Source organism: Musca domestica, unplaced genomic scaffold, assembly GCF_030504385.1.
Source record: "Musca domestica strain aabys unplaced genomic scaffold, Musca_domestica.polishedcontigs.V.1.1 3, whole genome shotgun sequence".
Lineage (NCBI taxonomy): Eukaryota > Metazoa > Arthropoda > Insecta > Diptera > Muscidae > Musca > Musca domestica.
In genome coordinates this window covers 29,329,492-29,344,325 of record NW_026712299.1, presented here as the reverse complement: position 1 = coordinate 29,344,325, position 14,834 = coordinate 29,329,492, and the positions used below count along the sequence as shown (strand labels likewise).

The 14,834-nt window shown below is 35.5% G+C and overlaps 1 protein-coding gene across 1 annotated transcript; it reads right to left on the bottom strand.

Annotated features, from left to right (window-relative positions):
• On the bottom strand, positions 1–5,837 carry LOC101898779 (uncharacterized). Its single transcript, XM_005182749.4, has 4 exons — positions 5,476–5,837; positions 5,114–5,407; positions 276–383; positions 1–205 (listed from the first exon to the last, which is right to left on the bottom strand). The coding sequence occupies exons 1-4, from the start codon at positions 5,539–5,541 to the stop codon at positions 161–163; spliced, it is 513 nt and encodes a 170-aa protein (XP_005182806.1). The 5' UTR covers positions 5,542–5,837; the 3' UTR covers positions 1–160.
• Between the last annotated feature and the right edge of the window lie 8,997 nt (positions 5,838–14,834).

Sequence of the window (14,834 nt, the reverse complement as noted above, 5' to 3'; positions counted from 1 at the left end):
TTATGTAGATTATTCAAATGTTCATTGTATTTTTATTATCATAAAAAATCAATTTACAAAATTATTTGCCTTATCAAATGACAACTAAAAATTTTGTCCAATAATAATTTCCAATTACGTATTTTAGGTATTTTCCTATTAAGCTATACCACCTAGCATTTTAAGATTTCGAGATTTGAATTTCGACATGGAAGCATGATTTACCCTGTAAAATAAAATGGTTTGAAATGTTAATAACGGTTGAAAACACGCTTTGCTAACATGCCAATACTTACCGTATCGTGTTCAATTTCCGAATCAATAACAATATTTCCACGGGCAAGGCTAAGCATGGATTTATATTGTGAAAGGTCAACCTTGTTGTCATTCGAGCAGATTTTATTCTGAAAAATAAAGAAACAAATAGATGATTAGGAAATGGTATTCATACCAAAAAAGTCTTAAAGAGAGGCTAGGCGAATTTTCTCAAAAATAAAGCTAAAGGACTACGAGCAAATGATTTTCGTAAATTAATGCCAAACTTTCTTACAATTTCTGAATTTACATGTCCACAACCAATCTGGGGTGTTTAAAATCCCACGTGCACTTAAAGCACTCGGTTTGTAGATCGAAACTACTTAACTTTGAAAGGTTCTTTTTGTGAACCAAAATAAATGATATATTATTGGGGTGCATACTAATTTTACAAATTTATTTGATTCCGAGACCAATAAATAAAATTTACCAAGAACCTTTCTTCCTTTGGTACTTTCCCCTTTCCTCCTTTGGAACTTTTAATTCAAACTTGAAAATGCCTAAAGAAAAAAAAAAAAATCAAAAAACCAGGAAGGAAAACTCAAAATCGGACGTGGCCTACACAACTATGCGTATATAGTAGAGCTTCCGTATATTGGGAATTTATTTGAAGTAGATCATGCCAACTATGAACCTTATTTGAATGCGTATCATGGCACTTGAGTAGTCACAATTTGGAAACTATATCCAGCTCTGAATCGATTTTCAACAAAATTTAAAGGAGGCTTTTGTACCTCTAGTACCAAATAACTTTGCTGTATAGTGAATGATACGACTTCGATAAGGCTTAAATTAAAAACCAGTAAGGAAAGCTCAAAAGTCGGGCGGGGCCGACTATATGATACCCCACACCACTATGCATATTTAGTAGAGCTCTTGTAAAAAGGTGTATACAGAGCATTTCATAGCTCTATGAGATATTTGGTACAAAATCAAAATCTATCTAATTCTATCGTGCATTTTACGAACTATAGCTATCTCTGAACCGGGTTTCTCCAAATTTTACGTATTCTTCTTCTTCTTCTAGACTGGTGATTTGGGCTGATATTGACCATTTTGTGCACATTTAACCCGAAATCGGATGAAGATATATATGAGAGCTATATCCAAATCTGAACCGATTTCGATAAAATTTAAAACAGCTATTCCTGTGCTCCATCTAATACTTGGTACCAAATATCACGGTTGTGGAGTGAATATTACGAATGTATGGGACTAAAATTCTAAATCGGATGAAACATATATATGGTTGCTATATTTATATCTGAACCGATTTTCACTAAATTTGATATACTTGCTTCTAGGCTGAATTTGGTCCGATGTACTAAAATTCAGTCCATTTGGGCTGATATTGGTCATTTGGTGGTCAATTAACCCGAAATCGGATGAAGATATATATGGGAGCTATATCCAAATCTGAACCGATTTCAATAAAATTTAAAACAGCTATTTCTGTGCTCCATCTAATAACTGGTACCAAATATCACGGTTGTGGAGTGCATAGTAGGAATGTGAGGAACTTAAAGATCAAATCGGATGAAAGATATATATGGGAGCTATAGCTATATCTGAACCGATTTTCTCCAAATTTGATATACTTGCTTCTAGGCCGAACTCGGTTGGGTGTGCCAAAATTCAGGTAATTTGGACTGATAGTGGATATTTGGTGCACATTTAACCCGAAATCGGATGAAGATATATATGGGAGCTATATCTAAATTTGATCCGATTCTCACCAATTTCAATAGGGTTCGTCCTTGGGCCAAAAAAATATTGTTTGGAAAATTTCATCTCAATCGGATAATAAATGCGACCTGCATTTTGTTCACAAGAATACATGGACAGACGGACGGACGGACGGACGGACGGACGGACGGACATGCATAAATCGACTCAGAAAGTGATTCTATGAAGGTTCTCAAAAGTAACTATGGGTCTATCTCGTTTCCTTCTCCATGTTACAAACAAATGCACAAAGACATAATACCCTTACCACTATGTGGTGTTGGGTATAATGATCGTGTTTACTTGCCAAAGAGGTCAGCGGAAAATGTGCACCTACGGTTGGCCACCAGAACTCAAGTGCCGGCCATGGTGATGGTGTGGGCCGCCATTACAGGCGATGGTCACTCTCCGCTCGTATTAATCGACCGTGGCATCAGAATAAATGCCGAATATTATCGCGAAAATATTCCGGAGGGTGTATTGAAACCTTGGGCGCGCAAACTTTTTGGCCGCAGACCTTGGAAATTCCAACAGGACTCAGCACCGTCGCACTCAGCACGCACCATCCAAGAATGGTTACAAATTGAGGTTCCTCGCTACATTTCCAGCGCACAATGGCCACCAAAATCTCCGGATACCAATCCGTTGGACTATTGTGTCTGGAGTATTTTGGAAAGCAAGGTTGGCACTAAAAAATACCAAAGTGTCGATCACCTCAAGCAAGTGCTTGCCGAGAACGGGCCAAAATATCACAGAGCAACATTCAGCGTGTGACGGTTTCATTAGCCGTTTGAAGGCCATTATTCTAAAATTTAATGCTATTTCCGACATTTTTTTCCTTTAATTCAATAAAATTTAACAAAAAAAAAAACAATAAAGAAAGTCTTCAAGTCGGGCGGGGCCGACTTTATGATACCCTACACCACTTTGCTAATTAAGTAGAGCTCCACATAACAATTAAAAGTTTTTATGGGAGAATTCAATCATACACGCTATGATTATAATTTAAAGTTCAAAGGACTAAATATGCTGAAGCATTTGTATCTTTCAAATTCGGACACATGTTGCCCATTTGGTGCACAAATAATTTAAAATCGGATAAAAATATATATGGGAGCTATATCCAAATCTGAACCGATCTCGATAAAATTTGGCAAAGATATTTCTGAGCTGTATTTGATATATTTCCCTGAATATCGTTGTTACGGAGTGCATATCATGGCTGTGGGTAAAAAATATAACAAATCGGATTAATAATATATATGGAAGCTATAGCTATATAAGAACCGATCTCGATAAAATTTAGCAAAGGTATTTCTGAGTCCAAATTTGACATACTAGCTTATAGACTCAATTCGGTCGTAAGTTCCAAATTCCATCCCATTTGGACAAATATTAGACGTTTGGTGCACAATAAAAGGTAAATCGGACGAAGTTATATATGGGAGCTATATCTAAATTTTGACCGATTATCTCCAATTTCAATAGGGTTCGTCCTTGGGCCAAACAAAAGATCTTTTCAAAATTTCATCTGGATCGGGCAATAAATGCGACCTGTACTTTGTTTACAAAAATACATGGACAGACGGACTGACAGACAGGCGGACGGACATGCATAAATCGACTCAGAATGTGATTCTATGCAGATCATCAAAAGGAACTATGGGTCTATTTCGTTTCCTTCTGCCTGTTACAAACAAATGCACAAAGACATAATACCCTGACCACCTTGTGGTGTAGGGTATAAAAATATGTGAAAATTACGCCGGTTTACTTTGTTGAAGTTTTTATACCCTACACCACATAGTGGTAAGGGTATTATGTCTTTGTGCATTTGTTTGTAACATGGAGAAGGAAACGAGATAGACCCATAGTTACTTTTGAGAACCTTCATAGAATCACTTTCTGAGTCGATTTATGCATGTCAGTCCGTCTGTCCGTCCGTCCGTCTGTCCATGTATTCTTGTGAACAAAATGCAGGTCGCATTTATTATCCGATTGAGATGAAATTTTCCAAACAATATTTTTTTGGCCCAAGGACGAACCCTATTGAAATTGGTGAGAATCGGATCAAATTTAGATATAGCTCCCATATATATCTTCATCCGATTTCGGGTTAAATGTGCACTAAATGGTCAATATCAGCCCAAATCACCAGTCTAGAAGCTAATACGTAAAATTTGGAGAAACCCGGTTCAGAGATAGCTATAGTTCGTAAAATGCACGATAGAATTAGATAGATTTTGATTTTGTACCAAATATTTCATAGAGCTCTGAAATGCCCTGTATAAACCTTTTTACGAGAGCTCTACTAAATATGCATAGTGGTGTAGGGTATCATATAGTCGGCCCCGCCCGACTTTTGAGCTTTCCTTACTGGTTTTATCTCAATCTGTATTAGTTCCCTCTGAAACCAAACTATGACTGATCTAAAGCCAAATGTTGATAGGAGCTGTGATCTACTGCAAATAAATTATTTTGTTACGGGAGCTCTACTAAATATGTATAGTGGTGTAGGGTATCATATAGTCGGCTCGGCCCGGCTTTTGTCTTTTCCTTACTCCTTTGTTCTTTTTTTTTTGAAAAATTGGAGCAGATGTTGTATTAATATAGAGTGAAAATAGAGATTCATTTTCTTTCGTGAATTATAGTGAAACTTGATGAACAATATTTTTGTTTTTGACGTCCTCCACCAAAAATTATGATTTGTAGAAGGATTTAGCTGAAACTCGTATGAAGAACAGCATTGAATCTAAACTGTATTTATAATGCATATGAGTTCCTGGTGTATGGGTAAGATTTTGAGTTTTGGTGTATTTCAAGACCCACAGTAAAATTTCATAGCAAATAATTTCATAGAATATTTTGACTTTATGCGATCTCGTTTAAAGGGAGTTTTTAACCATTTTTGAAAAAAGGTCAGGAAGTCTCTTTTCTCTCATATTTTTTTACCTGTGATTTGTGATCATAAATTTTGCCTTACCCAAAATTTCAAAAAAAATCTTGAAAAGGACTTTACCCTCCCACTTAATTTTATAACTTTTTCAACTAACAATTGATCTTTTACGATTATTATTCACTTCTATTTACTTACATCTTCAACGGGACACGATGATGGTACACCAAACATGTTCATATACTGTCTTGCCTGATCCGGAGCCTGATCAGCCATGCCGCACATATCAAAGGTGCCCTCGGCCACTGTCATACCATCCTTAACAATTTTATATTTTGAATTGGCGGTACTAAATGCCTTATTGTTGACACATCCGGTTGGGACGATTTCACATTTCTTATTGAGCTTAACGGAGAAATCAGGATCAAGGGTTATAACGCCATCAGGACCGGCACAATTTTCGGCCTTCAGAATTTTCGCCTTATAGCCATTCTGAAATAAATTTAAATATAGAAAATACTGTATTTATTTGAGACTTATCTATTTCAAGGACCACCTACACAGGCTAAAACCACTTCCAACAGGGCAATCACAATTGCAACACTGCAAATTATTTTCACTGACATTTTTTTAGTTATGGAATATTAACGTTTTATTACTCCTTCGCATTTATTTAACAACACTAATTTATATAGGAAAATTTTATGAAACTTGCAAGTAATTAAATCAATTTATTTGTCAAAAAACAAACGGTATTGTATTGAAGTTTCTTTTGTTTGCTTCAGAACAAAGTTATCCCGAATTTTTATTAGCTTTTCAAATACATTTCATTTTAATTGTTGTAACTGTAAATCCCGAGTATTATTAGCGTTTTCCCATTTGTTTCTAATCGATCTTATCCAAGCTATAGTTTTGAAATGAATTGATGCTCTGAATTGAATTAATAAATGAGGTATGCGAATTGTTTTAACTGTAGCAAATAGGGTGGGATTTTGGAATGACAGGGTTACAAAAAGTTTTTAATGTTTTAATAATATACAGGGTGAGATAAAAAAACTGCAACAAACTTAAACGCCATAATTTTTAGATTTTTTATAAATTTTATTGAATGAAAGCAAAAAAAGTCGTAAATAGTATCAAATTTTAGAATATGTTTAGATTTGTTCGAATTGGTCACCTTTGGCACGAATTATGGCCTTCAAACGGCCAATGAAACCGTCACACGCTGCCCGAATGTTGTTTTCAAAATACTCCAGACACAGTAGTCCAACGGATTGGTACCCAGAGGTTTTGGTGGCCATTGAGCGTTAGAAATGAAGCGAGAAGCCTCATTTTGTAACCATTCTTGGGTGGCGCGTGCTGAGTGCGATGGTGCTGAGTCCTGTTGGAATATCCAAGGTCTGCGGCCAAAATGATTGCGTGCCAAAGGCTTTAATACGCCCTCCAAAATATTTCCACGATAAAATTCGGCATTTATTATGATGCCACGGTCAATTAATACGAGCGAAGGGCGACCATAGCCACTTGTTGTTTTTTATCCAAATATAAAGAAATCACACTATCACGCTTGAATTCCATCACGAAAATTTTTTTTTGGAAAATTCTCACCAAAGTGCCACTGAAAAAAGTTGTCAGACGAGTGGCTGAGAAATGACAGAAGTCTGAAACTTGTTGCAGCTTTTTATCTCACCCGTATATTAATTGCGCACGAAATGGCCAATATAGGTCAAAAATTCCTACATCCATCCGAATTCAGTCTGGTCCAGAGATAGCTCCCATATATATGTTTCATCCGATTTCTTGTTTAAGTCCCTCATTGCATAAGTCCCAATATTGCCCATTTCGGGTGAGGTATCAGAAGGAATGGTCCGATCTCTACCTTCCTAATAACAGATCTTGTGTTGATGGAAATATTGAAATGTGCCAAATATGAACGTAATCGGATATTGATTTTGCGTTTATGAACTTCATGGATATTGAAGATTTATTGGGAGAGATACCAGAAGGAGTGGACCGATATATTTCATTTAATAAAAATAGTGTGATGTGTGTAATTTTAAGACAATCGGACTCTTACTTCACATTTTATAAGAATTATACTTATTCAAATTTTTACCCTTTGTGGAGGATCTTTTGTGGGGTAGGTACCAGAAGAAGTGGACCGATATTGTTCATCTCTGAACTCGATTTAAGTTTGATAATAATATTACGATGTACCAAGTTGGAGCCAAATCGGATACTCCCATTGAGAGTTATCGTGCGCAACAGCCAGACAGGCAGACGGACATCGCTAGATCAACTCCAAATGTCCTAAAACGGATTTTGTCCAAAAAGACCTTGACCTTATAAAAAGCGTCAATTTCGTCCCCCTCAAAATATGAAGTAAAAAAACCTTCTCCACTTCCATGTTTGCCAGTGGTTGGTAAAACCGTTATAAATGCCGAGACTGTCGTACTGATTTCCTGCTAAGTGGTTGTTGTCTTTTGCTAGTTTCAAATTCCAAATTAAAAAAATGTGCCTTTAATCGCCAAAATACCAAATATTCGTAGGTACCGGCTTATGAGTAACAAAAGAAATGATGAGCCTATTCCAGCAGTCTTCTGTCACAGGAGGTAGAAACCGTTACAAAATCGAAGCACCGAATTTTAAACAATTATGTTAGAAGATGTCGTCTAAGTCGTGAAAATACCGAAGATCGGGGCTATGCCAAAACGTAGACCGACATGGCTCATTTACATTAAGTTCGTCTGACAAAATTTTAGCCTTCTATCTCAGTTCTTTCCAAATTTAGCGTGATTAAAACAGACAGAAAGACATCGAAAGATTTCGCTAAGTCGACCTAGAATTTTACGCTGATCAAGAATATATATTCTTTGCAGGGTCCCTCTATTTTGGTTACTTTGCGATATAAACATTGATGCATGTGTTTTGTTTTGTGTTTGTTTTTGTGTTGCACATTGTTTTTTTTTTTTTTATAAAATGCAACCTATGTACTTTATATAAAACAAATATTAAAAATAATAACAATTCCATCACTCCACCCGTTGTATAGCCTTTTTCAAAAAAGTCGTTAATCTAATTACAATCACAACTTTTTAACAAATGTAAAATAATTGTCATTAGGCATGACATACGGTAGTTTTTTTTTTTTTTTTTTTTTTGTTCAAAAATAAAACACCACATGAAATTAACTTTTCTGTTTATTGTTTTAGTGTAGTCAACAACTTAATCCATTTTCAAACGAACCGCAACGATTGTCATTCATGATAATTGGACAACGTATCATTTATACGATCAACGATTGCTATAAAGTTTTCCGTTAAATTAGTGAAAGCATTTAATAAATGTATGTTGGCACAAATATAAATAAAATATTTAAAGAAGAACCAAATCAAATTCGAGTTTTTAGTTGTAACCTGACTTAACCAGTGCTGTTGATTGAGTTTGTCTTTGGCGGCAAAATGGACATGTATTGGTCCTATATTGATAATTTTTATAAAGTACTGTTTCTACATAATAACAAGTAAAAAAGCTGTAAGATCGGCCGGGCCGAACTTTGAATACCCTCCCACCATTTGCAACGAATTTGGCAATTATCAATACAATACAATCCGTTAAAAATTCTGTTAAAATCTTAAAAATACCGAATGTAGCCGTAATATTAGGGTCTATACGAGGATGTGGCCTGCATAGGCAACTTTTGACATAAGCCATTACAAAATTCAAATTCAAATGCGAAACTTGAAAAAAAAAACAAATAAGCAAAAGCTATAGTCGTGTGGGCCGACCATGTGATACCCTACAACACTACAATATGTTAGAAGTCCCTTTATGTCCAAATCTATTTTGGATGATTTCGCTTTTGAAATTAAGTCACGGAGCACTGACCAGATATTACTTTTAGCATTTTGAACAGGGACATTTGCTCAATATTTACACACTCCCTGGTTCTGTTAGTTGTTGTGGTCCATTTTATAGCTAAATATAATCCAGTAGTCATCCAAAATGCTACAATTCTTCCCTGTCCTTAACTCTCTTCTTGAACGTGTCGATTGGGTTCAATTGTGTGATCAGGATTTTTTTTTCTGTTTTTGGTCCATTTAAACACCCAAATATATTGTGGACATCTTTCAAAACAATAGGCCTATCCTTTCTGAGCCTAACCCTACCCTTGTGAAAATTTTCGTGAGGATCGGTCGATAATTGCAATATATATATATAATATCCCCAACCTGTGTTGTAAAGTTGTAAAGTATTACAAAACAAATACTTCAATATTATAAGTCAAATTGAAACCAGTAAAGAAAGACTTAAAGTCGGGCGGGGCCGACTTTATGATACCCTACACCACTTTGCTAATTTAGTAAAGCTCATACACATACACAATCATACATGCGATGATTATAATTATAATTTAAAGTTCAAAGGACTAAATATGCCGAAGCATTTGTATTTTTTAAATTCGGACTTGTATTGATCATTTGGTGCACAATTAATTTGAAATCGGATAAAAATATATATGGGAGCTATATCCAAATCGGAACCGATCTCGATAAAATTTGGCAAAGATATTTCTGAGCTGTATTTGATATATTTGCCTGAATATCGTTGTTACGGAGTGCATATTACGGCTGTGGGTAACAAATATGACAAATCGGATGAACAGTATATATGGGAGATATAGCTATATCTGAACCGATCTTCACCAAATTCGACATACTAACTTCTTGGCTCAATTCGGTCGTAAGTTCCAAATTTCATCCAATTTGGGCAAATATTAGACGTTTGGTGCACAATCAAAGGTAAATCGGACGAAGTTATATATGGGAGCTATATCCAAATCGGAACCGATCTCGATAAAATTTGGCAAATATATTTCTGAGCTGTATTTGATATATTTCCCTGAATATCGTTGTTACGGAGTGCATATTACGGCTGTGGGTAACAAATATGACTAATCGGATGAACAGTATATATGGGAGCTATAGCTATATCTGAACCGATCTTCACCAAATTCGACATACAAACTTCTAGGCTCAATTCGGTCGTAAGTTCCAAATTTCATCCAATTTGGGCAAATATTAGACGTTTGGTGCACAATCAAAGGTAAATCGGACGAAGTTATATATGGGAGCTATATCCAAATCGGAACCGATCTTGATAAAATTTAGCAAATGTATTTCTGAGATGTTTTTGATATATTTCCCCAAATATTGTTGCTACAGGGTGCATATTACGGCTGCGAAGGAAAAAAATAGCAAATCGGATGAACAATATATATGGGAGCTATAGCTATATATGAACCGATTTCGATCAAATTTTTCATACTTATTTTCAGCTTCAATCTGATCGTACTTGCAAAATTCCATACTATTCGGATTGATATTACACGTTTGGTGCACAATAAAAGGCAAATCGGACGAAAATATATATGGGAGCTATATCTAAATTTTGACCGATTATCTGCAATTTCAATAGGGTTCGTCCGTGGGCCAAACAAATGATTTGTGCAAAATTTCATGTGGATATGGCAATAAATGCGAACTGTACTTTGTTTACAAAAATACATGGACAGACGGACACACGGACGGACAGACGGACAGACGGACGGACGGACGGACGGACAGACGGACGAACGGACATGCATAAATCGACACAGAATGTGATTCTATGCAGATCATCAAAAGGAACTATAGGTCTATCTAGTTTCCGTTTGCCTGATACAAACAAATGCACAAAGACATAATACCCTGACCACCTTGTGGTGTAGGGTATAAAAATCGCATGCGATAAAAAATATGAAAAAAATAAAAAAAATTGTCACAAAATACAACAAAATTTATATTAGCATCATTATTGGAATCTTTTTTGCGATTTTTTTAGATTTTATTCTTTTATGCCAAAAAGGCATTCTGAATTGACAAAATTTGTCAAAATCGGACCAGCCATTCTTGAGATATAAGCATTCTAGTTAAAATCCCCTACCTTTGTATATATACATTGTATATATTTCGCTATATATGCTATATATATCCGATATATGTACTATCGATTAATGTAACGGTCAGGAGTGACCTGTTCGTCTATTTGTGATTTTGCCGGGATTAAAAATATTAGCGGTTTAATGGAAATTTTGACTTTTTTAACACAAATGTTATGGTCTATTTTATCCACTAAATATTACCCGATGGCCATCAAAATTGGAAGGCTTCTGCCCAGGCCTAAGCTCTAGCGTCATGCAAACTTCCGCGTCGATTGGTCTATAATTGCGACCTGTGGAGCAACTGCAAAATAAGCAAATTTTTCTTTTTTTGATCCATTTCAACCCCTAAATATCGTGCGATCATCTCCAAAAGAAATAGGGTTCTATCCTGACCCTAACCCCACCTACATTTTCAATTTCCTGAGAATCGGACCATAATTGTGACCTGTAGAGTGATTACAAATTAACATGGACAGACGGACGGACGGACATACATAGCTAGATCGTCTCAGCTCGGCGAGATAGGAAGATCCATATATACTTTCCTATGTGGGAAATCAATATTTCGAGGTGTTACATAATTTTTGGCCCAATCAAACTTATAATACCCCCAACACATAGTGTTGTAGGGTATAAATACTATCTTAAATTATTAAAAAAATAATAAACATAGATACAAATTAATCCAAAGTTTATAAAACAAAGAGATATTGCTATTAACTTCGAAAACGAAATAATACTTATGTCTCCCCTAAGTCCAGCTTCCAGAGATGGAAACATAAACAACAAAATTGTTTCATTGACTGAGAATAGCACAAACACCAACCTCCCAAATAAATCCAACACCCTGTTTCGTGTATTGTTGATAACTAGTCATACTATTGCACAGAAGATGGCGCTGCAATTTATACCTTTGTGCATTTGTTTGTAACATGGAGAAGGAAACGAGATAGACCCATATTTGCTTTGAGGATCTTCATAGAATCACTTTCTGAGTCGATTTATGCATCTTAGTCCCTCTGTCCGTCCGTTCGTCCGTCCCGCAGTGCGACCATATTTTCTTGTGAACTAAATGCAGGTCGCATTTATTGTCCGATTGAGATGAAATTTTGCAAACAATATTTTTTTCGCCCAAGGACGAACCCTATTGAAATTGGTATTAATCGGATTAGATTTAGATATAACTCACATATATCTCCAACCAATTTCGGGTTAATTGTGCACTAAATGGCTAACATAAGTCCAAATGGCCTGAATTTCGGTACGTCCCACCGAATTCAGTATAGAAGAAAGTAAATCAAATTTGGAAAAAAATCAGTTCAGTTATAGCTATAACTCCCATATATATGTTTCATCCGATTTTGGGTTTTAAATACCTCACATGTGTAATCTGCACTCCACAACAATGATATTTGATACCGGACATCAGATATAGCTCGAAAATACCTCACCCAAATTTTATCGAGATCGGCTCAGATTTTTATATATCTTCGATATACGTATTCATCGGATTTTACGATTATTGTCCACTATATATGTATATTAGCCCAAATGGGATAGATTTTTTCATATTCCATCGAATTTTTCCATTTTGTCAAACTCAAATAAATATTATTTTGTATAATTCTTCTTAATATAATGCACTATACTAGAGGTACAAAAGCCACCGTCAAATTTGTTGAAAATCGATTGAGAGCTGGATATACGAATAGTTCCCTAATTGTGACTCCTCTAAACTAAAGTCATGACACGCTTTCAAATAAGTTTCATAGTTGGTATGATCTACTTCACATAAATTACGCATAGTGATGTAGGGATCATCCAGTCGCCACGCCCGACTTTTGACCTTTCCTTACTGGTTTAATATATTGATAAGGTTTTGGTCTATTTCAGATATGAAGCCTTAATTTCCAGCCAGTTTTTATACCCTGCAACACTATGTCTTGGGGGTATTATAAGTTTGATTGGGCCAGAATTTATGTAACACCTCGAAATATTGGTTTCCCATGTAGGAAAGTATATATGGATCTTCCTAGCTCGCCGAGCTGAGTCGATCTAGCTATGTATGTCCGTCCGGCCGTCTATCCATGTTAATTTGTAATCACGCTACAGGTCGCAATTATGGTCCGATCTTCACGAAATTTAGAATGGAGGTGGGGTTAGGGTCAGAATAGTAGCCTATTTCTTTTGGAGATGATCGCCAAATGTTTAGGGGTTGAAATGGACCAAATACTGAAAAAATGTCGGATTTTGAAATAGCTATACAGGTCACAGTTATAGACCAATCGACGCGGAATTTCGCATGTAGCTAGAGTTTAGGGCGGGGAAGAAGCCTACCAATTTGGGTGGTCATCGGATAATATTTAGCGGGTAAAATAGACCATACCTTTTGTATTGAAAAAATTCAAAATTTTTCATTAAACCGCGAATATTTTAAATCCCCGCGAAATCACAAAGCCATGACAAGGTTACTTCTGATCTTTACATTGATGTTAACAATTAACAAATCGGATATATAGCAAAATATGTGCGATATATATGTCTACCAAAGAAGATATGCTTGAAAGATCTCTTATACATATGTCGGGAACGGCAGAACTGATTTCGACAGTTCTCATTAATTCAGAATGGCCTCTTGGCAATAAAGATAAAACGTCTAAAAAATCGCATAAAAATGTATCTCTAAAGATGAAAATATTGATTTTGTAAAATTTTCTCATATTTTTTCAATTTTGTCATATTTTTGGCATATTTTCATTTTGAATTAAACATTTGGTAATATTTCTACAGCTAACAAAACTAAGTAGTTAGGATTTCAGGATATCAAATACAGATCGCATTTATGGCCCGATCCTTACAAAATTTTGCAGGGGGATAAGATTAGGGTCAGAATAGAAGCCTACTCTTTTTGGAGATGATCGCCATATATTTAGGGATTGAAATGGACCAAAAAGTGCAAAATTGTCAGCAGGACGTAATTATTGCCCGATCTTCACGAACATTTGAATGGGGGTTAGCGGGCATTGCAAAAGCCAAGCAGTTTTGGATCGGCATCCAAAAATATTCAATGTGTGAAATAGTTTGCCAACTTTTGTAGACAAAATACGAAAATGTCCATTGCAGTGACTTTTTGGAGAATTCACAAATACAGGAAAGACGCACTTCTGACTATTTCGTTAAGGCTGATTTCGTTGAAGAATATAGTCAAATGTCTGTATCTCATATAGATGCGTTTCAGTCAAAAACCAATAATAAATGTTAATCTTTTGCCACTTCTAAGAGATTATAGGTGTTTGGGAAATATTGGTTCCAGATCTAGGAAGACCATTTACGTGCAACATCTACCAATAAATTGGAAATGAGCAAATTCGTTTAAGTTGCTATTATTCGAAAATTAGAGAACGGAACCTGATGGTTTTCTTTTATTATTTGTCACAATATCTTGTGGAATTCTTTCGAGTATCTCGCCTATATAAACTGTATCGTTTATTATAGTGTTGTAGGGTATTCAACGGTCGGCCCGCTCGACTGTAGCCTTTGCTTACTTGTTATATATATATATATATATTTTATCATTATTCCTCTCTCATAAAAATATGTAGCATTTTTGTCTTCAATATTTTTTTCAGGCTGAACGCATATTTTATAGGGTCCATATATAATAGTGGACTTATCTTCACAAAATTTTGGAAGGAGTGGTTTTTAAAATATCTAAAATTTTTTGGGGACCGTTATATATGGCCTATTCATAATAGTGGACCTATTTTCACAAAATTTGGCAGGGGGAGATTCTGTGAGCTCAGAACTCAAAATGTCGAATTACTGACGATTGGGTTTGAAATTGTGGTCGAAACCTTCAAAATACCTAAAATGAGGTACACCTATATCAAATACTGGACCAATCTTAAAAATATATTTCATAAACAGATTATATCT

Coding starts and splice junctions, on each gene's coding strand:
- LOC101898779 (XM_005182749.4), bottom strand. CDS start 5,541: ATGTCAGTGAAAATAATTTGCAGTGTTGCAATTGTGATTGCCCTGTTG. Junction 5,408..5,475: donor TGGAAGTGGTTTTAGCCTGT/GTAGGTGGTCCT, acceptor AATTTATTTCAG/AATGGCTATAAGGCGAAAAT. Junction 384..5,113: donor CATCGTGTCCCGTTGAAGAT/GTAAGTAAATAG, acceptor TTTATTTTTCAG/AATAAAATCTGCTCGAATGA.